This window comes from Protobothrops mucrosquamatus, unplaced genomic scaffold (genome assembly GCF_001527695.2).
Source record: "Protobothrops mucrosquamatus isolate PMUCROS unplaced genomic scaffold, P.Mucros_1.0 scaffold_202, whole genome shotgun sequence".
Taxonomy (NCBI): Eukaryota; Metazoa; Chordata; class Lepidosauria; order Squamata; family Viperidae; genus Protobothrops; species Protobothrops mucrosquamatus.
In genome coordinates this window covers 648,599-674,033 of record NW_015386278.1, presented here as the reverse complement: position 1 = coordinate 674,033, position 25,435 = coordinate 648,599, and the positions used below count along the sequence as shown (strand labels likewise).

The window sequence follows — 25,435 nt, the reverse complement described above, 5'->3', positions numbered from 1 at the left end:
ATACCCTTAATAGAAAAATAAAATAAGCTTCCAGACCTTCTCCTCTCAACTCCAGCCACCCCGGCCTTCTCCTTTCCTTTCCTTTTCTATCCTTCCTCCTTCCACTCACGCCGGCCACACCCAAAGCCAACTGCAGCTGTCCCAATCTTTTCCTTCCCAGTCAAGCTCCTGCAAGCACTCTCAGGCAGTCCCCGCTACAGTAATAATAATTTTCCACAAGAGGCCTTTGTTATGAAACAAAGCAATCCTTTGTTAGGTCCTCAGAAGACCTGTTCCAAAATTTTGACACATATATTGCCTGATTTAATAACAGTTTCAATAAAAATTCCCACTGAAAGTGAAGTAACTTGCTGGTCCAAATTATGAAAAAACAATTCAGAACGAAAGTACAATTTTTTGGCACAGTGTGATTTGTCAAGCTGCTGTTTCAAGACTGTAGTTTTTTCATATCTTATCAGTAGCATTCAATTTAATTCTTATTTATTCATCCTTTTTATGTATTAAAATGTATACCAGGATTTCAGTGTAATGCATCCCAGATGGTTAACAACTATAGCTATCTAGTATGAGTGACCTCTTCATCCCTCCATCTTCTTACAAGAACAAGTTACTGCTCATTAGATATAACTGACAGGGCTCTGTTAGCTGCAGAAGAATCTGAGCAGAGCAAGAGGGATTGTCTGGACAGGAGAGCAGGAATGCAGAATATGCAAACTTGCAACAACCTTCAACAGATGAGACTTGGGGACATGAAAAAAGGAAGGCTGACCTCTCTGGAGAGGGAGACATGGGAAAAAAGCAGGATGGATTTAAAGGACTGCTATAAATTCTATATCATGTTTTCTGCTCCTCAGAAACTATCAATGGTCTACTGTGATTGCTAGTAGAGAATTAAGAATAAACACTTAATTCCTAAACTGATAGCTGACCAGCTGTCCCAATATTTGAAGTAGAAGGCTGACAAATAAAAATAGAACTATTTGTAAGTTTTACTACATATATTGGAAAAGATATTAGTAAACCATAACTAGTAGCTACCAAATTTGAGTCATGTATAAAGCAGATTCATGTTCAAATCCTATAATGCTTTCTTCTGTCTATATATTGTAATGGGTTATTTATTTTTTGGCTGGAGGAGTGTTTGATGCTTGCACATTATTATTATAATGGACCAATCCATTCTCAGGTTTTTTGTTTCTTGCCTAGTTTAGCTCTCATATCTAGAAGTATTTGTCCAAGGCTTTGGTGAGTCACAGCCTTGTTCATGCTTGTACTGGTGAACACCTAACAATGATGTCTGGATAGTATTGTGTCTAGACCTCCATTCCAGTTTCCCAAGATATATCCTGCTGGGAGTATAGGTAGAATTATACAGCAGAATCTGGATATTACATTTCAAGGCAACATTTGAAAACAATCTTGGGATGGTGACTTAGTGATTTGTGACTTTGAACTGGGTGATTTTGGTTGCCCAGTCACTCTCAGCTCAATTCACTGGGGAAAATAGGAGGAGGAAGGAGTATTATGTTAGCTGCCTTGAGTTATTTATAGAGTAATGAAGGTAGGATAAAACTCTAATAAATAAATATTAAAGAAACAGATACATTCTCTAATAGTATTTTGACAAAAGAAATTACAAGAGAACCTTTTCTTTTTATAAATCTCTCCTAAAAGGCCCAACTTCTTTTAAAAATAATTTTCCCTAGGCAGTTTTTAAAAAAATCTATTTCCCACTGAATAAGCTCAAACTGGCAATAAGATCTTAAAAGGGGAGAAAGAGACTGGGAGAAAGAAATTTGAAAGAGATAGGAAGAATTAAGCAATTTCTCTTTTTGTCTGTTTTGGTCTTACATTCACATTCCTCCAGCAAGTTAAGGTTATTTAAAAATGAAGGAACTTGTTCTACCACATTCCTTTTATATAAAATGTTCACATCATTATTTATACCATTATTTATAGCACTTCAGGTAGAATTGGAGTTTAACTCCCATTCTGAAGTATAACATTGGCCATTCCCCAGCTGATTCCCATGCTCTTGATTTCTATCTGACTTTTAGCTGACTAGTTCTTTCCTCTTGGAAAAATAAATTGCTTACAAGTGATTGACAGCTTGAAGTACTAGCAGTTTTTGACTGCTGAAACATGCTTTCCCACCTTAGACTAAGAGGTGCACTTCATATTTACAATTCTAGGGTGCATAAAGATAAAAATCATCTGTCTCACAAGAGTTATACACTTCTCTGTATTTCTCCATAGATTTGCCTCCTGATTAGGAGGAAACAAAAGCAGAGCAGCAACTTCTACCTCAATTGAGCAAGCATTAAGTGCTGCTGAAGCATTCAGTCACTTCTGATTTATTCCCAGAGGCCAAGTTGGCAGAGGTATTCTTATTGCAATTGTTCACTCAGAGACATTCCAGCAGATTCTTTCTGAGGGGCTGTTTTGTGATTCACAGGAGCTGTATATTAACTAGAGTTTCTCTCAACACTGTTGTAGTTATTGGAAGATAATAGGTAATGTTCTACACAAAAGAGTTCAGTTGAATTAATGTCTGGTTTAAACAATCCAGAAATTAGGCAACTCATCCACTTGAAATAGTGCAAGAATTTAGGCAACCCATGGTGTGCTGTATCAGTTTAACAACAAGCAGAAATGGTTTAAGGGAACGTTTGTGATGCTATTAAATGTTGAGAAATCAAAAGTAAGGAGCAAAGAAATATAAGAAAAGAGCTAAATGTTATTTAATTCCCATAAATAAATATAAACTATAGGAAATAAAAGAAAAAAGGAAAACACTGAACAGTCTTACTTTTATAATAGACTCTCATATTAATTGCTGTCTTGTGTCAATTAAATGCATATGTCATTTCCTTTGTGCCTTTTTAAAGAAGGAATATTTTAAAAATAACATTTCCCTTTATGGAAAACTTACATTAGAGAGTCAGTTTAGTATAGTGGTTAAAGCATCAGGCTAGAAAGCTTGAGACTAGCAGTTCTAGCCCTGCCTTAGTCCCAAAACCAGCTGGATGACCTTGGGTCGGTCACTTTCTCTCAGCCCTAGGAAGGAGGCAATGGCAAAGTACTTCTGCAAAACTCTGCCAAGAAAACTGCATGGATTTGTCAGGCAATCTCCCAAAATCAGACATGAGTGAATGAAATTTAATAAAAAGCCTACATTAGGGAATCAGCATTTTCAGCCTATTCTAAGTCCCATAACCCAGCAGCTGTCAATCTTCAGAATTCCATACCCTGCTACTGTTGTTCATTCTTTCTGTGGCTTCTTATTCTCCTCTGCATTGTTATGATCTGACCACTAGAAAGAAAATCAGGAGTGGCCTTCCTTCCAGGTATCGGGTAAATCAGATCCCAAAGGAAAAGGAAACACAAATGGACAGCAGCAGTATTGATGGTGAGAGTACAATGCTTTTTTAAAAAATCTGATGATTTATATAACAACAAAAGCACCTGAAAAAAACCACGCTGGTAAGATGATGCTCAGGTGCCTTTTGTAAGTGCATCTATTTTGGTGCCTTACATCTTGCTTGAAAATTATCCAAAATTTTGCTTCAAAACGTCTGTTTTCTTCTGAATTACATAGACTAATTGGGAAATACTGCCAGAGCTGCCAGCCTTTGATTACTTTTATCATATAGTTTCATTGCAGATTGAATTAAGAAGAAATGTATGTATTTTTTCTTTAATTACACTGAGGAGCACAGATTCAGCATTGCATATTTACTTAAAATCTTTGGAAAACCCACAAGAGGGACTCTTAAATTGACCTTTACTGAAATCAGGTAGGAAAAATAAACTAATCATCCATTGATACACACTCATATGAATTCACTTAGCCATCAGAAAGTGGCTTTTATTAATAACACACAAATATCGATAGGAGAGAATATTTGTAGCTCAGGATTGAACTGTGGGGTCTTTCATGCTCTCTGAACTTGGTTCTTTTCTTGCAGATGTTTCATTACCAAAGTAGGTAACATCATCAGTGCAACTCATTGCAAGGTTGGAGAGCACCAAGGATCTCACACACAAATATGCTTATCTGTATAAAGTTCTGCAGTATCCATGAAGTATTTCTTACACTATGTACTTTATTTTTCTTGCCCTAAGAAGAGACATGCTATCTTGTATCGCTTCATAATTACACAAAGAATCATCATCGTCATCATCATCATCATTATCATCATCATCACATCATTATCATATTAAATTTATATGTCACCTGACTCTGATTGATTATGGCCATTTTACAAATTATTTGAAACTCGAAAAACATGACAATAAAACAACAAAAAAACCAAAAAGGATTGTGATGGCAGACTAACAGTCTGGGTAGAATCATAGGTTGAATGGAATTCTGAGTAGCAACATTGACTAACAGCATGTATCTTAGCTTAATTAGCTAAGCAGGCATATAATGCCTACATAATACTCTGTAGGAGACAAACCATGATAATTTATGGTGGCAAATGATCAGCAGCCTGGTAGCTACATTTCCAACTAATACATTTTATTGAAAAACATAAACTTTCATAAATGAGCTTAAGGGTCCCCACCTCCCCTTTTCTGGCTTTTCATGTCCTGGTCTGTGATGGAAGATAAATAAATTAATGCAAGACAATCCTAAATGGTTTACACTAAAGAATGTGTTGGGAATATGTTAACGAAGTAGTTGACTCTTTAAAGGCAGTTATGTGCAGTTGGCAATGATTATTTTTACATCTGGGATTAATTAAGAATGGGCAGTGCAATGATCAATGGTCAACGGCCTTTTTTCCCTGTCAAATTAATGGCAGTAATACTGTATTTAAGCTATCTCTGTCAAACTATTTCTCAAAATGCAGTCGTATAAACATATCTGGGAGGAAGCGCCATCAAATGTAGTGGCATCCATTTCTTTAAAAGTGTGACTGTACCATTTGTCTATTCTTTTCTGCAGTATTTTTTTTTTTAGTTCATTTAAATTTTCTTTGAATGCTGAATGGCTTTAGTGCTCCCTGTTCTTACTAGGAAAATGGGACTGGACTTTTGCGAATTTTTCCCAACCCATTCAAACATATTTCCATAGAGTTTGGAGGAACAAAGAAATGCAGAAGGCTTCTTCTCTTGAAAGAGTTCGTCCTGTTATTTCTGTAATTCATCTGAAAGTGCCCTTTAAGAATAAAGATAGCTATTAAAAAGGTACTTGGTGAACTGAAATAACTGTTTGAATAAACAGGTTGAGTTATTGCTCAAAAATCTTTCTTATCATACAAAGCATCATTAATAAACACTCTTTAAAACTGTACAAAAATAATAAATGTTATTCCTAGATTTTTCTAACATCTTCAATATAAATTTTCAGATGGTGAGCACTGAGATCACTTGATATCTAAGTAGAAAATAAAAGCATACTAGAAAATTATGTGGCTTTTTATCGTTGAAAAGAGCCAAAACCACACTGAAATATTTTTGGCTTAAAGAGATGCTTTAACTGAAAGTCAAAGTTAAGGACTATGTGATGAAACAAGATTCATATTTTTCTTTTTAAAAATTTGCTGGCATATAACATGGAATTATTAAATACTGTGTATGCATGCACACGCCTATATCTGAGCAAGCTAAATCGGTTTGTCAAATAGTATACTGAAAGGTTTCTTTGTGAGGCTCAAACAGCGTATGGCAGTAACTGATTTGTCTCCTAACCTCAGGTCTTCCTAGTGATTTTGGAAAAGGCACCATTTTAAGGTTTGATTTAAGAGCGTAAGCAATGTTTTAAGTGGGGAGCTAGACCCTCTTTAAGGAGTGCCTTTGTATTGTAGTTAGATTTTTTGTTTCTTTTCTCAGTTGCCATTTTAGTATAAAGAATTATATAAAACAGGGATGTCAAACTGCCGGCCCGCGGGCCCGACGTGTCATCTGGAAACCGTGCCCACCCCATTACCGGCAATGGCAAAACCATCCCGATCCATTGCGCGACATTGCGAGTTTGACATGTCTGATATAAAACATCAGTATTTGTATACAGAAATGAAAAATACTAGGCCATAGTTTATTAAAATGCCAGATTTATAAGATGTATAAGAGCTGTGGTGGCACAGTGGTTAGAATGCAGTATTGCAGGCTAATTCTGCCGACTGCCAACAGTTCAATCTTGACTGGCTCAAGGTTGACTCAGCCTTCCATCCTTCTGAGGTCGGTAAAATGAGCTCAGTGATGGTCATTAGTCAAGAATACCTGTAATGGAAATGTTTCAGTGTATCTGCTGCTGTAAGTATTTATGTGGTATGCATGGAGGGAGGGAGGGAGGGAGGGAGGGAGGGAGGGAGGGAGGGAGAGAGAGAGAGAGAGAGAGAGAGAGAGAGAGAGAGAGAGAGAGAGAGAGAGAGAGAGAGAGAGAGTCTTCCCTGGAGCAGGGGGTACTCATATTTCTAGTGCCATTTTCCTGGTAAAAAGAACTGTACACCAAATCCTACTTCTCCATTAGTAAAAATATACAAGAGGGGTCTGTATATTTTTATACTTTCCCTTTTAGTGTTCAGCTGTCACTATATAACAGTTTCTTCATGATTTCAGAATTGTGCAAAAAGAAAATCTCAAGATGTTTCTATGATTCACAGCTATTACACATCCCCATATAATAATTCGATCATTTGACAATATTGTCAAATACAGTCATTATTCATTAATGCAAAGGACATTTAATTTTTAGATACTAAAATGCCAACACCTTTCCTTACCATTTATTCTCCTTTCTTATCTAAATTATTTTCTCCCACTGTATATCTGCAGAAAGCTTAGGTTATTGATTGGTATAAAATGTTAATAAATAAAAGTACTGTAATTATTTATGGGCTTAGGTCAGATATTACCACTCACCCTAGGATTTGGGCTTGTGTTCTGATCATAATTCTCCAGGTGACCCATTTCAGGGAAATCTTACTGTTCAATGCTACCATTGTATGGACTTCTGAAAAAAATGTTTTTTCATGTAATGAAGGGTTTTTAGCAATATGTAAAGTTTGCAGCACACTTTTCTCTAATGCCCTCATCATTATATGTATTTTTTATTTGTAGATCTGAATAATATATTTTAGAGAAGTACAGTTTTTAAAATATGCGTGCTGTTCCTCTTGTTTTCTAGAACACATGTTTGAGAAATCTGTAGGAGAAGCAAACTGAGCTACATTCTTTTCTTTCTCTGAGTGCTATTTGAAGTTAGATTTGAAACTTATTTAAAGAGCATAGGCAGCACCATAAAAAGTAACGCATTTTAACCTTTTTTGGTGACCATTCCCCATTGTTGTGCTGTCACAAAAAACAGCTAGAAAACTTTGAACTAGAAACCCGGGATTTCCAAGAGGATTTGTGCACAAGGTGATTATGAATGGACATTCCTACCACATGCGGAGGACTTGTCCTATAGATTGGATTTATCCTATATCCTCATACAGCTGAGGAATGTAGCTAAGCTCAAAAACTGTCAGGTGGAAAATGGCATCTTGGGTCAGGAGAACCATGCTAGTAGCCTCCCTCTCTAGCTTACATAAAGAGAGCTGGCATGAAGTTTCTTTAGAGGGCATCCAGCATGACTGAATATGGATAAGCCTCCATTCTCCATTTTTTGCAATGAAAGTTTTAGTCTGCGTAGACAAAGTATCTAATTAAAAAATTAAGAAAAATAGGGAGGCCATTACTTATTGCAGTTCTATCTGAACTGCATAGCAATATTCATCCTTCTTTAAATGTGGCTTGCAGATATGTCAGTCGAAATGCATATCTAAATAATTAACCTTTAAATATATTCACTTTAGCTATCAAATATTTATTTAAATGTTTTAAATATTGAAAGACTGTAGAAGTCTTGTGAATTCCAGAGGGCTTCCAGTTTGCAGTAAAGGGCCAGAGCAAGGATGGTGAAATACATTAAGGAAAGGCAGGGATTACATTCATACATTGCCCAAACTGTAATGTGATTTATTTACTTTTAGTTTAGCTATTTATGTGAATCTTGCCTTGTGGTTATAAATAGTGGCTTATGATTTAGCAAATAAAGCAGATTGTGGTTTATTAAAAATTGCAAAATATTGTAAAATGCTAAATTTCTCTCTAGTCTACTAACAGAAGATCAAGAATGTTTATAGACTGAGGCAGATATTTGTTTATCTGGAGAAATAGGAATAATTTTCACATAATTATTATGGCAATACTGCAAACACCTTGTACCCCAATACTCCTTGTTCACCTTACACATCTTCCTGTTCTTCCTGCTTCAAGAAGTAAGAACTTGCTAATCACAAAAGTTCAACTGGACCAGAGAAGCCAAGTCTTAGTAATTTTAGGGAGAGATTTGATTTTCCCCACTTAATTCTCCCATTAAACTTCAGAGAGCTGTCTTTGGCCAGATTTTGCCCTTTTCATCACTGTATTATTGTATCAATAACATACAATTAAGGTGTTGCATTTTACCTTTGACAAGAGAAAATTAAGAAATGAGATGGGATTTCTGCCAGAGTTTTGTTGGGTTCCATTGAACATAGATGTCTCCTCTGGTATTTTACAGGCTTAATAATTTTAGTATAATTATGTACAGTATGACTACCAAGTCTTTAAGCAGAAAACTAGATGGGTTCATAGATGTAACCCAATCTTTTAATTATTTATCCAAATGTCAGACCATGTGCTGATTGTCTCAGATGATTTACTTCTTGTCAAGAACTATTTGTATAAGGAGGCCAACAAGAAACATGAGAAGAAAGGAACCCCCTTCTCTAAGAGTGATTTTAATGTTACATCTACTGAATAGGCAATTGTTCCTGGATAAAGAAAAAAAGAGAAAATTACATGCAACATCTAAACTCATTTTGACTTTGTACAACAAAACTTTAATATTCTCCTGAATGGTTAGTAATTGAATGTCCTTACAAAATCCTCACATTAATTCCTTTCAAGATAAATATAATATGTAAAGTTCAGAAAAGAAACAAAGAAACATAAACCAAATAAAGACATGAAATAAAAAAGCTAAGGGAAATATAGTTAAATCTAATTCATATAATATCATTCACTATAACTCTCATTCTCAATCTATTCTTGAAACCATTTTTACCTCCTCCATCCTAACACAGCCTAATATATTGCCTTTTGTGCTTTTAACTCCTCATCTTTATCTTTTATAGCATCTCATCAAATTTATCCAACCATGACCATGTAGTTTCAAGACCCCACCAGCCAAAACCTTTAAGCTCCATTAATTTTCATGTTGTCGTTCAGTATACATATAAATATTTCCTACTGAACCCAAGGTTGATTGAATGAATTGAAATGATTGGCTGAATTGAATCCAATATTGATTTACTGAAAGAATTGGTTATAAACCTAAAACACTCAATGTGCTGATTAGATAAGTGGAACATGAAATTTCTCAGGAGTATAAATGGAATATCTTATAGATAATACCTGGCCATCCCAAAGAAGACTTTGTGTGTTTGGTGACTAAATGAGGAAATAGCTTATTCTGTGTCTTAAGAATAGACCATTCTGTGTCCTAAGCAAGAATTTAGTAGCCATCACTTTCATCTTAATTTTGCTAATGTTGCTATACTACATACTGAATTTTTAACTGATTTATATGTGTAATTGATTTAGTTGATTCTGAACTGTTAACATGTTTTATTTTAACTGTTAACATTTATTATGTAAACATTTTAGTTATATACTTTGATTTTTAATTAAGACATGCCATTCATTTTATGTATTTTGCATCTGTATTTTGATTCTTTGTTTAGAAAAATGTGGTAGCTACTTTCAATATAAATAATTTATTTTTGGTAGAAATGTTTAATTAAATAGAAGGTCAATCAAAACACTTACAGTGGGCTTAATCGTTTTTTGAGTAGCCATCTGAAAGGGTGGCAGAACTGAACTGGTTTTTTTTACATTTCTAGCATTTGTCCTTATTAATAAAATTGTACTTTTGTCCTACTCTTAATACCATTCGATGCAGACGGTTTACTATGTAGCTTCCTTACAATGAATTGGGTTCAGATTAGCATTCGTGAGAAGCAGAGCTCACAGTCCTGCTACATACATTTTGTTCTGGACCCAAAGCTGCACTAAGGATCTTTGGAGATCATACAAAAGGAATCTTTCAGATTACATGAAGAAAATTTAAAAACATAATATATTTTTTTTAAAACAATCTGTAACTATTGAAATTAGTTGTAGTAATCTCCACTTAAGTGATAATAGTCTCTTGATTCCTTTATATGTTTAGATAAGTTGATCTGATAGTTTATATTTTACAGAAGTACCATTATATATTGTTTTCTGTACAGTCTATAAAATGTGACTCAGTGAGCCATTGTCAAGATTTTTCTTTTTATCATTGGTGAGGTTATAACAAACCACAACAAAATGCACTACTGATTATTCAGTATGATACAAGCTGCATAGTTATTAAATAAAATGAACAGAAAAAGAAACTATGTTAATATATAAAATCCATATAATATCATTTTGGGATTTATTCATCTTTCATCTTATCACTAAATCTAGACCATATAGAGTTGCTCCACCTTCTAGTTTTTGGACTATAAAATATTTAAAAATAGATAACAATTATCTGGAATCAATTCCTTAAAATCAAGAGGGTAAGAGGTTTTTTCTTTTTTCTTTATGTAAGAGTATTCTGCTGAGTACCACATTTGATAAAGCCGATTGGCTCATAAAATGACAAATTCTGCCTTGTAGGAATATAATTTAACATGCGAGTTTGCTGTAAAATTTTGAAATAACAATAATTTAACAGTAATTTAAATCTGCATATTGAAATGTCTTATCTATTAATTTGAAGATTTAAACTGGTGTTAGAATTAGGTTTTTGTTAACAACTTTGACCAATATTACTATATACAAAATGAAGTAAAAGAATTACAGTAATTTCTGACTAATCTAGAAAATTTTGCAAGTTTAAAAAGTTGAATACTCAAAGTTCAGATGTGGTAACTAAGACATGGTAATAGATGTGGTAATTAATCTTCAACAAAATTTGTAGTTGAAAAATTGTTTCCGTATTTAATCCCTAGTTAAATTCTAGATCAGGTATGTTTTTGGGGTATGAGGTAAGTTTTAATATTGAGGTAAGTTGCCATAACTTAATTTGCCATTCTTCTGCAGAAGAAGCATGGGGGATCCTAGCAGTTGTTATCATGTACAAAGACAGCTATGTATATCTTGTAGGAATAAACACAAAGCAGTATTTGCTGATGAATTAGCTTCATTCTTAAATCTATTTTAATTTTATTTAATATATAAAATATAAAGAAAGGAGATTAAGGGAAGGAAAAGGAGAGGGAAAGAGAAGGTGTCAGGTATAAGGGGGGGGGGGGGAGAGAAAAAAAGGCATTGACTTCTGACTCTTTTTAGCATAGTACAAGATAAAAACACTCCAGCCTCAACTTTTTGCTTTTACACATTAATATATAACTAGCCATTTCTATAATGACAAATCTACCTAATCAACAAAACTAAAGTCAAAGTTTCATTTTTTTTTCATCACAAGTACAAAATCCAGAAGTGATATCCAAATGAAAAACATACTCAAATATATTCTCATTGATAATACATTGATTTTCCAAAATTGGATAATCCAATTCTTCATTTTACACTTCTGATAGATAATTAATGCTAACCTTCATCTTTTTTTCTTTAATTGCAAGTAAAACTGAATGGTTGGTTTCATTTCCAGCACTGGATCTTGCAGTATAAGGAAAGTTGCCAAAGCATATGGATCATATCTTGTACATTCATTTTCATTTATATAGATTGCCCAGCAGGGGCTATAGGTACATCATAGGCAGAATATAATATCTCAAAATTTTTAAAACAACCATTATACATTAACTAATTTAAAGTATTTTTCCCATGTTTGACCCAGGCTTTCCAATGAAATATCTTTGCTGCTATCTTCACATTTGGATTATACCACAGCTTCAATTTCTCCTGTAATTTTGGGACCAAACTGCTTACCTATTAATAACTAATATGTCTAACAGCTTTCAAGCTGGAAAAAGAACGTCCCCTTTTACTAAACATTGGTGCTCAAAGTTGCCAATTTTTCAAATACATGGATGTTGGATCCAATAGGAGAGCAATTGGAAGATAATATTTAGACACGTTTTCAGTCCATAGAAATATAGGTGTTAGAATATAAGCACAATGGTTAGAGTTAAAAATCTGGTAGATTAAAGCCACTATCATAAAGCAGTCTAAATATGAGCAAAGTTATTTAGGGATTTTGGCTTGCCATGAACATTTGTACAAACAGCTAAAGCCAAAGCTAAAGGTTTCCCTGTCCATTTGTGTCTGATTCTAGGACGTGGTGCTCATTTCGGTTTCTTAGCTGAGGGAGCCAGCATTGTCCAAGGACATTTTCCGTGGTCATGTGGTCAGCATGACTATGCACCAAAGGCACACAGAATGCCTTTGTGGTACCTATTAATCTACTCATTTGAATGCTTTCAATCTGCTAGATAGGCAGGAGCTGGGGCAAGGAACAGAAGCTCACTCAATTCTGTGGTGTTCGGACAAGCTCAGGGTCTTTAACCACTGAACCATTGCCCACCCCATAAAATATCTATTAGGAATTAATATTTGAATCCTTCTTAAAATATACATTAGCCTTAAGGTAGCATTCATTTGAATTATATTAATAGTTCAGTGAAAAAAAGAGTTAAAATCTAAATTAATAATGCGATCTCATATTGTCAATAGGATATCTTGTGTGTGATGTTTCTCAGGAGCACACCATTTCATTGTTCTAGCAATGAATGGGTGGTTTGTTAAAAAAATTCAAAGGTGACAAGTGTATTTCTAATAACAGATCACACTGAAAAAGCCTTGGTTCATTATCTGGCCATTTTCATTTCTTTCGGATTTTAATTTATGACCTTTAGCATCAGGAATCAATGCTACCATTATTTTTCTGTGCTATTTTATGATGAAATTATTTGCAGCTTCATTTTGATGGGGGGAACTTTTCCCTTATTTTCGCAGCCAGATGTACCTCCTTGCCTCACAGAAGAGCAGCTTAATGCCCTTCTGGAAGACTGTATGCAAAGCCTAAGAAGAGAATGTGATCTTAATCTGACCAAATGTCAGGAAAATTCTGTGGAGAGGATGAGCCCTTGTAACACCTTGGAAGAGAACGTGCCAGATTCTAGGAATGAAGTGTCAGATGATATTCAACTACCAGCGAACGAGGAAATGCTTGGAGATGAGTATAAAGATATATTTTCAAAGGAAAATATAGACTCCTGCTGTAATCCCAGCAAGACATTGTTTGAATTTCCCATGTCAGAGAAAAAGGGAAATGAAGAAGACCAAGAGGAGGCAGCAGACACTGCTAATAGCTCTGAAGATGTCTCCATGTCAAAGGTTCTCAGTACAGACAAGATGAAAAAGCCTTCTTTTTTTGATGAACCTTTTTATTGTGTCAGCATGAACAATGAGCTTTCCACAGATGCCAGCATTCCTAGCATACCACTAAAAACCAGAGGAGGTGAGGCTGCTAATAAACTTTTAGACGAAGCATTTGATTATGATTTTAAAAGCCCAAGCAACTCAAGCAGGATTTCATCAAACATATGCACTAATGTTTGACGCTTATGCTGGTGGGGCACAAAAGCACAGAATGATGTTGAGAATAGCAGAACATTTCAAAATGCTTTCTGACATTTTTTTTAACTGACATAAATAGCAACAATACTACTTCTCTATTTAAAAAGTACCAAAAATAACGTTTTTGTCAGTTAGTGGTAAGGTGGGATAGGCATCTGTCATGATTTAATAGGCAAGTATGCTCCTTCTCTTTTTTATTTTGATAAATTGTACAAAAATTTCAAAAATATCAGCTGATAATATTTTTAATATAAAAAGCTCAAAATCATAGAGAAGAGAATGTGTAACTGTTACCTTTACCTGGCAATGGTATCTTGATAGATATATTTCCTGTTACAAACCAAAATTTTCTGGCAATCTTTCTTAATTATATAACCAAAACAATGCTGCTGTGACACAGAATTCTTAAATTTCAACCTACATAAAGATATGAATAACAGAGTTGGAAGGGACCTTGGAGGTCTTCTAGTCCAACCCCCTGCTCAGGCAGGAAACCCTATACCACTTCAGACAAATGGTTGTCCAATCTCTTCTTAAAAACTTCCAGTGTTGGAGCATCCACAACTTCTGGAGGCAAGTTGTTCCACTGATTAATTGTTCTAACAGTCAGGAAATTTCTCCTTAGTTCTAGGTTGCTTCTCTCCTTGATTAATTTCCATCCATTGCTTCTTGTCTCACCTTCAGATGCTTTGGAGAATAGCTTGACACCCTCTTTGTGGAAATTGCTGAGATATTGGAACACTGCTATCATGTCACCCCTAGACCTTCTTTTCATTAAATTGACATACCCAATTCCAGCAACCGTTCTTTATCTGTTTTAGCCTCCAGTCTCCTGATCATCTTTGTTGCTCTTCTCTGTACTTTTTCTAGAGTCTCAACATCTTTTTTACACCATGACGACCAAAACTGGATGCAGTATTCCAAGTGTGGCCTTACCAAGGCATTATAAAGTGGTATTAACTCATCACGTGATCTTGATTCTATCCCTCTGTTAATGCAGCCTAGCACTTTGTTGGCTTTTTTGGCAGCTACAGCACACTGCTGGCTCATATTTAAGTAATTGTCCAAGATCCCTCTCATAGTTACTACTATTGAGCCACGTACCACCTATACTATACCTGTGCATTTGGTTTTTCTTGCCTAAATGTAGAACCTTACTTTTTTCACCACTGAATTTCATTTTGTTAAAATAATGACAAATTATTTTAAACATGCTACCAAGCTTTTCATTTTTCTCTTCAAATACAGGCTTCTCCTCTGCATCAATTGCATTAACTGGAAGATTAGATTAGTCTGAATTTAATTTGAATACTAATATTTAATAGTATTCTTAAACTTTGCTTAAGTGTATTCTTTTATCACACAACAATATTTCTTCTGCTCTTTGCTGGTCAATAAATAATATTGCTGTTGAAATAAGATGCTCTCTCTGAATCTGTTGCAACATCTGGTTGCTTTTTTGCTTGTAATATTTTGAAGTTAAATAACATTGGTACTGGATGAAGGAATTTAAATCAAATAAAAAGTCAGTATATACTCATTTATCCATTTCAGAGGTAAATAGCAATATCTTTCTTACATTGTCTATTGCTGCTTTCCTCCCTTGCAGAACTTAGGTTGCATTTAGTGTTCACTAAATTCCACCTCTTATTTTGCTAACATTTCATGACAGGTTTAGAATATAATGTCAATAGAGATTCTCAGCCATCAGATCATGGTTATCCCAAAGGTCCTTTTCAAAAGGCAACTGGATTTTCTTGGCTTTTTTCCTTGAAAATGTTTTGCTTCGTTAATATACTCTTCTTTCACCATTTCTTTCATTCTTTTTTTAAATGTCAGTATGAATGGATTGTGGCTGGTCCATTGTGTTTCCGTTGTCAAAGCTTGTGATTAAACTTAATGGATTAAATGCCACTGAACAAGTTGGTTTCTCTGAAACAATGCAGTTGTTGAAAAAAAGAATTGTATAAGGGTAGAAGATGGGGAAAAAGTGTCATGGGATGGGAAGGGAGGGAGGGAGGTACATGGATAACAAAATAGACTTAGTTGGCTCAGTCCATGTCTTCCTTGGTTCTACTAATGTTAACTATGCCTCTTTGCCCTAATAAATATACTGGTCTCTATCTGCACCAAAATGAAGTCTAGAGTTATCCATTCATGCCCTAGGCATAGATTACTAATGCTACCCCCAGTGTCACATAGAGTATAATGTTTCCATGTTATTTAAATTTACCTATGCCTCAGAAATAGTGCCCAGAATTGTTGGCTCAGATCTTTTCGCTCAGTGGCTATTCTGTTGATATCTTTAATATTGTTTACTTTAATAAGCAGCTGCAAATGATGATAACATAGACTGCACAGATTAGAACATTATATAATTTCTTATAATGGGCAGGTCTGGTACATGAGCAATTAGCTATCTAAAATAGCCAAAGTTGAAACTAATAGCAAGAATGGGAAAAGAATAATAATGAAGAATAGATGTAAACAAATATAGTTACACATGCTCAGAAATAGATATACATTATTGAACATTGAAGGACACTTATTATCTTGGATACCATTTCATTTTTCAGTGGGAGTGCAAGACAATGTGTATTAGCAGCCATTCTGTCTCTCTTGAGTTGTCTGTATTTGTTTCTCCTTGTTCAAACCCAGATAACCTTTGGATACCAATATTCTATTAGCTGAAATGTCAAACTTGTCTAAAATTATCCTTAATTCTTCATCAGAATTAATAATACTGTGTCCCAGTTACATAGAAATGAATAATAGATGTCAGAATTGATAACAGATGAGATTTTATTTTTTATTTATTAAACAGATTTGTGTGACCACCTAATCCACACCCAGTGACTCTATAGTTTAAAATGGGTCCCCAACCCCCCAGTCTGTGGACCGGTACTGGGCTACGGCATGCCAGCAACCTGTCCGCACAAATAAGCAAAGCCCCATCTGTGGGATGCAGGCAGCACACAAAACCACACACTTCCTGGTCTGTGGAAAAACCTTTCTCTATGGAACTGGTCCCTGGTGCCCAAAAGATTCTGTAGTTTAAAAAAATGTGAGAAAGTGTCATACATATTGTTTAACCTTTAAAGTTATTCTGTTGAACCTGGATGTAGATAAAAATGTAAAAAGTGGTCTTTCAAACAATTTCTATGGTACTCAGATCTATGGATTAAATCCAAATTCTACCTGTGAACAGCAAGACTCATTCTTTCCACTCTTGAATGTAGATCTAATGGACGAGATTGATTTTAACTAGTTCTTCTCTTCCTCGGGAGCAGATTGAGCCATTGAAACTTTATCTATTTGGAGGATTAAGAATATTGTTAGGCTCTCTGAGAGTTTTTAGCTTTCACTGAATTAAATAAAATTAAATATTTTTGTCTGGGTCTTGCATATTTTTTAAAGTAAGATTTCCAGCATGGTATGTAATAACCCTTAAATACCTACTTAATAATATTTAATTTTATTAAGTGATAACAAATAGAATAATTTATTGTGTGAACAGATTTGCAATTAATCTCCCTGGGAAAAAGATTAAGAATGGAGGTCATTGTAATGTAAATTATGAAATTAGTCAAAGTACCTCTGGCTCCTGCAATATTGTATAGAGGTCATAAGAAAAGGAGTGATCTTACTAATGTCAGTATTAATTGCCAGAGGTTAAATAAGGTAGGTAGGTAAACATTATTATGGTCTTTCATAGCACATGTACAAATATGCATATGTAGATAAAATTCTATGCACAGTACATCATAAAAATAAGTGATTATAGAATTGTGTAGCCTAACAAAATATTGAGGTGGTAATGATGAGAGTTCTTGTGGGCAACAAAATTCAAAATTTATTCTTTCAAGTTGAATACTGAAGACCTTTCAATAATCCAAGAATGGTTTTATTTCTGTGCAGATGAGCTGAAAGATGAAGATGTGAATGAAGAGTAATGTGCTATCAACCTAAACAACGTTGGTAAAATCTATTTCATTAATTCTTTGTGTATTGTTTCAGGAAAATTTGTCTCATAATTAATATTTTTGTCTAATTTTTACGTTGCAATAGGACTTCTAAATAAAGATCATCTGATTAACTGCTTTCTGGGGATGACTTCTGTACATGAAAATGTTTTACAGATCTAAAACTGTTAAGCTCCTCTATCTGCACATATATATCCCAGTTACATCAATATTTATATTGTTCAGCAAATTTATGTAAGTGACAATAATAGCACTTTTTCTGACCATAAACTATATTTACAGTAAATATTAATAGAACTATTTTTTTCTCCTGAATGTGCAATAATCTGTAAACATAAGTATCATTTGAATAAACATTTTTGGAGGTAGATGATTATCTGAAGCATTCAATAGTGAACATTCTGGATTTTTGAAAACAAAGCAAACATGCAAAGAATAGTGTGGATAGCATGCACAAATATTGGCAGTTATTAATCTGTTTTTCTACATTTGGCTGTCTGAGAACAATCATGTGGTCATCTATCCATTAGCAAACTGTTTTTCCTTAAAATCTGTAGCAAATGGAGATATCCAGTATCAATAAAGTGCAGGCATGTTATGGTTGTCTACAGAAATAGGTTGACATTTCCTTTTAATTTTGCTCTTTTCTGATTTTAACTGGTGTGAAACTTCTGATTCTAAAAATTACTGTGACTTTTCAACTTTGTTTTGAAAATGCATTGAAGTACATGGGAAGGGGTCTCAGTCACTCTGCCTAACAAACCAGGTTGGCCCAAGAAACATAGTCATAGAGGAGAGCTGGGTGCAAGAGCTGCTAGCACATCCATCAAAAGGAAAAAAATAAGCCAGGTTTAGATTTGCTGGTATCACATGTCCTAAGAACATGGAGAGATTTTGGCAGATAGGAGAAGAGTGCATGACTGTTTGCCTGAGTAAGAAATCAAGAAGCATAAACAAACTTGACTGTTTTCATTTGAACAAATAGATTTACAGCAATCAGTTTAGCAATGGAATGTCCTAGGCTAGTGCTGTGCTATTTTAATGGCAATAACGGGCAAAATAATGCTAAATAATGAAGCAGACAAATGTTGATTATAATTCATCTAAACTATTACAATTGTTCAAGATAAACTACAGTAATCAGGTCTCTCTGTCCTGGTTGGGACAACATGGAGGAAGGACCTAGCAGAGTCCACTTCTCTGGCAGTTCTTTTGCATTCTCTACAGTTCAAGAAAGTTTTTATGCAACATAGATCTTTCTTTTTACATTTTTGCAAAGTTCTAAAAAAGCAGTAATAAATTAGATACGTCACTGTATCCTGACATTAGTTTGACAAAACATGTCATCTTATTAGCTAATACAGCTTTACATTGTTTAGCAATATATGCAAGGCATTACTCATAAACACCAGATGTTCTTTTCTTAACCACAAGTATTCCACAGTTCAGACTTTTCTTATTAACCAGCTCACCATGCCAGGTTCCTGTTTTCTCAATTTTAGGATCAGAATTAAATTCTTCTGAAAGAATTCAGTTTATAAATCAAGAATATACCATTTGTGTTAATTAAATTGATTAATAAATTAATTAATTTAATTCAATAATTTGATTTATAGTTTAGTTAAAGCAATTAAAATCTTAATATTTAATATTAAATTATTTAAAATATTTTAAAGTAGCTTTTTGAGGCAGACCTGCCTTCATCTTGACCACTGAACCCTACAGCCTATAGTGTTCCCTATATTAATCAGGCCAATCTCAATGTGCATGTGCCTTCTTCTACCCATGCTGGTCAGCTAAAAAAGTACAAGTCATTTTCATATCATCTGCAGCATATAGGTTGTTCGTTTGACCTGGGTTTGATACTAAGCCTCTCCTCAAATATCCACAAGAGGACTCTGATTTTGAAATTTAATAAACTTAATAAAAGCATAAGTAGTTCATCTTTTTTTATTGAGTCAGTCAAATAATGAAAAGGATACATATAACAAATTAGGATCAAAATGCTATGTAATACGCAAAACAATAAATCAATAAAATGTACACCAAACTGCAGTTTGAGGAAAAATTGATGCAAGTGTTCCATAGACTAAAAATGCTGAAAAGGGAAACTCCATCCCAAAAAATTCTGAAAATAAAATTTGAATTAATATATTTAATATGTAATATATTTATTAGATATGGTTCCAGAGGATTAAATTAAAAGCACCAGAATTTATTAAAGTATATTCAGTGATAAGAATCAATGAGGCACACCAGATAAGACAGTGGTGGCGAACCTATGGCATGCGTGCCAGAGGTGGCACTCAGAGCCCTCTCTCTGGGCACTCACGCTGTTGCCCCAGCCCTGCCTCCCCCCATGGCCCCCTCCTCACCAGCAGCCCCCCTGGAGGAGAGCCACCACCAGGTGCACCCCACGCAGAACAGCACAGCCAAGGACATGGCAGCTGGGCAGCGGGGACAAGACTCCGCCCTCATGCCCCATCCCATGCAGATGATGCTGGGGGGCGCGGGCAGAGGGCATAGCCACCATGGTGCTTCTGGGCCACCTGGGTGATCTGTGGCAGGCCATGGAGGCGGTAGGTGGTCTGCAGGGTGGGGATGGTGTGGGGGTGGGCGGGGGAGATTGGGCACTCGGTCTCTAAAAGGTTCGCCATCACTGAGATAAGAGAAACTTTGCCTTCAACACAGGATTGGGAGACTAATGTTGGAGAATATGTGGATACTGAAAAATTGACTGTATATATATTCACAGCAGAAATCTAATCAAATTCAAGCAGGAATTGTTCATTGAAATGCGGCATATATGCAAGAACAAAACAAGTCCAGACCCCCAGAATATGTTTTTTTTAAAGAAAAGGATAAATAGATTTTAAAAATAATTAAAAGGACCCAAATACTGCAGAAATGAGTAGTAAATGCAGGTGATTAAAGTGTAATAGAATTTAACATAGTTGTGCAGGCCATTTTGTAGAGGATCCTGGCCTTTGTACTCCCATTTTTGCCACATTGTTTCATTTTTTTTCAAGATTTCCCAATACATGTGCTGATGTGGCATCAAGATCAGCAGTAAAGCGAAGAAACACAGACTTTACTTTTGTGCATCATGCACCATAAAAGCATTGCAATTGCATATTTCAGTTTGCCTAGCATCATCAATACCAACCAGAGGTCATGATAGAGTTCATGTTCATTTCACTTTTTGTGTCTGACAAATATATGAGTCCACCCACACTTCTGGTCTGCGAGTTTTTCTTGCAGTGTACAGCAGCCTTGAGTCTAGGCCAAAATGCTTATACTGATATATAAAGCCTTGTATAACTAGGATATCTAGTCACTTTATCATTTTTATACCTGCCCAGCAATTAAAGTACAGCAGGGCCTTCCTTTGGATGTGGTGCACTAGTTACGCCTTGGCATTTGGCAATCTGAGGGGATACTTTTGAAACCCTTCCTATCCAGTTGCAATAAGCACTGAATCTTTATAACTTTTGGCATCAACTAAGCACCTCTGTTCATCAAGGCCAGAGTAGGCTGCCTTGGCTCTTGACTCTTGACTCGTGGACTTCCCAGAATTCCTGAGCAAGCATGGCTGGCTCAGGAATTCTGGGAGTTGAAGTCCATGAGTCATAAAAGAGCCAAGGTTACCTACCCCTGAATTCAAGGCCTTTCTCTAACTCTACGCCGCTATATCTTGCTATTATTTTATATTTTTGTATTGTTTGAATCATTATAATTTTTCTGGACCGGGACGCTTTGCGCACAGTCACTCAAGCTCTCGTCACCTCCCGCCTGGACTACTGTAATGCTCTCTACATGGGGCTCCCTTTGAGGAGCACCCGGAGACTTCAACTGGTCCAGAATGCGGCCGCGCGGGCGGTGTTGGGAGGGACTCGTCGCTCCCATGTAACACCGCTTCTGCGCGAGCTGCACTGGNCTAGGGAGGATTTTATTTAGGGTGATTTTAAAAATAATTTTAAATAGAAGCACAGCTTCTAATATTCGGTTTTTTAATCTGGTTTTATAGGGGTTTGTATTTTTATGTTTTGTATTTGTACTGTTTTTAATACGCTGTGCACCGCCCTGAGTCCTGCGGGAGAAGGGCGGTATATAAATTAAATTATAATAATAATAATATAATAATAATAATTTTAAAGTTTTGTTTTATTATACCCACTTTGGAATTAATTTGATAGAAATTAGGCTGCTTTAAAACTTTCTCTTAAGTTCTTGAAAAATCTTCTACATTTCACATATAACCTATATATTCACATATAACCTTTATATGTGGGATCCCAATTCTGATCTGATTATCTTATGATCTGAGCAGAGCAGCAGTTATTGATGCTATGACTCACAATCTCTTGCCGCATGACAGGGGTGCATTTTACAGCCCCCAGAGACCCCAAAATCTGAGTGTGGTTTTTGAAACCCCTCCAACGGCTGCCACCAAATTGTAATTTTTAATGTGATACAAAGGGAATATTATTACTCTATGTTTATATAATTTCATTAACATATTAATTTTAATTTACAATTGAGTTACAGATTTTTATACTGGTCATATTACTTCATTAAATATCTGAGAACTGCCTTGGTAAGAAAATGTTTGGGTATTCCTGCTACAATCCTGTATCTCTATGCCAACCCAAAAGATGCTAGGTAGCACCAATCCTGCCAATGAAATGGTCAAAGTGAATGATTTGCTTTGTTCCTGGAAATGCAGTGATGGGTAGTTCCATTTTATAATTAATGTGCTATTTTTTATGCTAGTTCTTGGATCTTTTAAAATTATATGTGTGTTATAGCCTTTAGGAGAGATCCAACTAAAAACAACTTTTGTTTTCTGTACCGTTGCACAGTTGCTAAATAAATAGAACTTAACAAGTAGTTTAAATTAAAAATGCCATTCCAGCCTCAGTTTGCCATTATATTTTAAATAATTCAGATATTCTGCCCTTGGCCAGAAACATGTGCCATCACTTCAAACTCCTGTCTGCTTCCCTCTCAATAGTTTTAGGATTAGAACTGAAGACAGTTGCTCAGCAAATAAAGAGTATTACAATTGCCCTTTCATCATCTTTGTTCTGCTGCTCATGTCTGCTAGCTGATCATTGCAATTAGCCATCTTCCTAGCATTCTTAATGCTAAATAATATCAACAGCTTTTTCTTAATGCTAAATGAAATAAAAACAGATTATTCAGAAGTTTTCAAATTCAAAAGGAACACAATCAGAATGAAACACGACAACTGGAGATAGACAGACAGACAGGCAGGCAGGCAGGCAGGCAGACGGACGAAGGCAGAGAAAAAAGGTTGGACAGAAGTTGGAGAATGAAGGGTAGAGGACAAGTGTTTGTTCCTGGGCAGAGAAGAACAGTCCAGGATGGCTTCCCTAGAAGTCCAGAGGGATGAGAGCTCCACCCAAGACCCAAGATATTGAAGAGCTAGGAGATATCCAACTATTACCCAAACTAGGACTAGCACTGATGATGTTACCTAGTTGAGATAATGAAACGTCTGCAAGAAAACAACCAAGTTCAGAGAACACCAAGGACCCCTCATTTCAATCCTGAGCTACAAATATTCTCCTTTATTGGGAGATCCAACTAGTTGCAAGTGCCAGATTCACTCCAAGCCTTTGAGGGGATGGAGAGGATTGGTTGTTGATAGAGAAGCTCTGGTTTTGGGGGAAAAAGTGGGCAGAAGACCCCTGCCCCCATGCAGAAGCAGATGGTGTTTTGGCTGAAGTGGAAAAAGGTCAAGCAATGCTGAGCACGTTCCAGTAATCCCAGCCCATTCCTTTCTTTTCTCGTTTTTGTCAGAAGATGAAGATGAAGAAAAAGGAGGAGGAAAGGAGAGGTAGGGGGGGAAGGTCACTGTTGGCAGATCTGGGAGGAAATTCAACACCAGCACTCTGTTGTTTAGCCTCTTATAAATCCCTGCTGAAAATAATTGTATATTAGGGTAAAAAGCATCCACTGTTGTGTATTTCTTTGTCCATTATCACCCTGCCAAAGAAATGCATCCCCACTTTTAAAATGAACCCTGTCACACTGTAACACAGTTATAGAAAGCGTGCAAATTTTAAATTATGCTGACAAAATCACATTAGAGGAATGCCTTTTCCCGTTGGATGTACTCTACCTTCCCAGATTGTGTAAGAGCAAATGTAACATTAAAACTGTTTTGTAATGTCTGCATACCCTTCTCACCCTTTTGTTTTATGCATTCTGTTCTTATTTCCTGAGGCTAAATCACACAGAGGTAAAGTTATGATGGTTATGATGTGTAGAACCTTTGCAAAGGTTTACCCAATAATGTTCAAGGAAAGAAAATAAAATCCTGAACATTTACAATGATGCTTAAAAGTTTGAGAACCTTTTTGAATTTTCAATATTTCTGCATAAATATGACCTAAAACATGTATATACTGGTAGTCCCCGACTTACAACCATTCATTTAATGACCGTTCAAAGTTAAGTGCCGTGGTGGCGCAGTGGTTAGAAGGCAGCACTGCAGGCTACTTCTGCTGACTGCCTGCTGCCAGCAGTTCGGCAGTTCGATTCTCACCGGCTCAAGGTTGACTCAGCCTTCCATCCTTCCGAGGTTGGTAAAATGAGGACCCAGATTGTTGGGGGCAACATGCTGACTCTGTAAACTGCTTAGAGAGGGCTGCAAAGCACTGTGAAGCGGTATATAAGTCTAAGTGCTATTGCTACAATGGCACTGAAAAAAGTGATTTATGACTGTTTTTCACTCTTATCACCATTGGTGAACTTCTTTGCATGTACTTCCCACTTCAGTTTCTTAGGATTAAGATCAAGACTTTGACTTGGCCATTCCAAAACATTAACTTTCTTCTGTTTTAACCGTTCTTTGTACAATTTGTGTGTGTGGGTCATTGTCTTGCTGCAGTTGTGTTGTGTTGTGTTGTGTTGTGTTATGTTATGTTATGTTGTGTTGTTGTTGTTATTATTATTATTATTATATTTATTTATTTATTTATTTATTTATTTATTTATTTATTTATTTATTTATTTATTTATTTATTTATTGAATTTATATACCGCCCTATCTCCCTTACGGGACTCAGGGCGGTGAACAGGCAATAATAAAAACCACGATAAATATACACAAATTTCTGTTCTAAAATCAAATTAAATAACAGGCCTGCTCTAAAAATACCCCATACAAAACCCCCACTAAAACATAATCAAACTACGCTAATAATCAAACTACGCATAATCAAACATAACTATGTTATGTTATGTTATGTTATGTTATGTTATGTTATGTTATGTTATGTTATGTTATGTTATTGGTTTATGTACAAATTCTAGACCACAGAAGGTCCTGCACTGATACAATAGCTGTAATTAGTATATGGAACAAACTGTGATCTTGTATATACACAATTACCATTGTTACAAACATGGGGCTTTGTTTTGAGAGGACTTGGCCTCAATTAAAAGTATAAGACTGGTATTATTTATTTATTTATTTATTTTTTAGATTTATATCCCGCCCTTCTCCTTGCGGACTCAGGGCGGCTAACAACCGGATAAAAATACAAAGATATCAAACTACAAATTTAAAAAGTTAGTTAAAAGGGAAATATTAATAATTGGTCTAATTAAAATTATAATTAAAACCCCCTCTAAAAGTTTCCCCTAGGCCAGTCCCGCAAGCTGGAATAACCATGTCTTAAGGGCGCGGCGGAAGGAAGGGAGATCAGGGATCACCCTGATCTCTGGGGGTAGTTCATTCCAGAGGG

The 25,435-nt window shown here is 35.5% G+C and overlaps 1 protein-coding gene across 1 annotated transcript in view; it reads left to right on the top strand.

Annotated features, from left to right (window-relative positions):
• The window catches only part of FSIP1 (fibrous sheath interacting protein 1), a 51,766-nt gene extending 33,999 nt beyond the window's left edge, over positions 1-17,767 (top strand). Inside the window, exons 12-13 of the mRNA XM_015825842.1 lie at positions 13,051-13,555; positions 17,593-17,767. Of these exons, the coding sequence (XP_015681328.1) occupies positions 13,051-13,555; positions 17,593-17,627 (540 nt within the window). The 3' untranslated portion in view covers positions 17,628-17,767. The remainder of the gene's footprint in view (positions 1-13,050; positions 13,556-17,592) is intronic.
• The last annotated feature ends 7,668 nt before the right edge of the window (positions 17,768-25,435 follow it).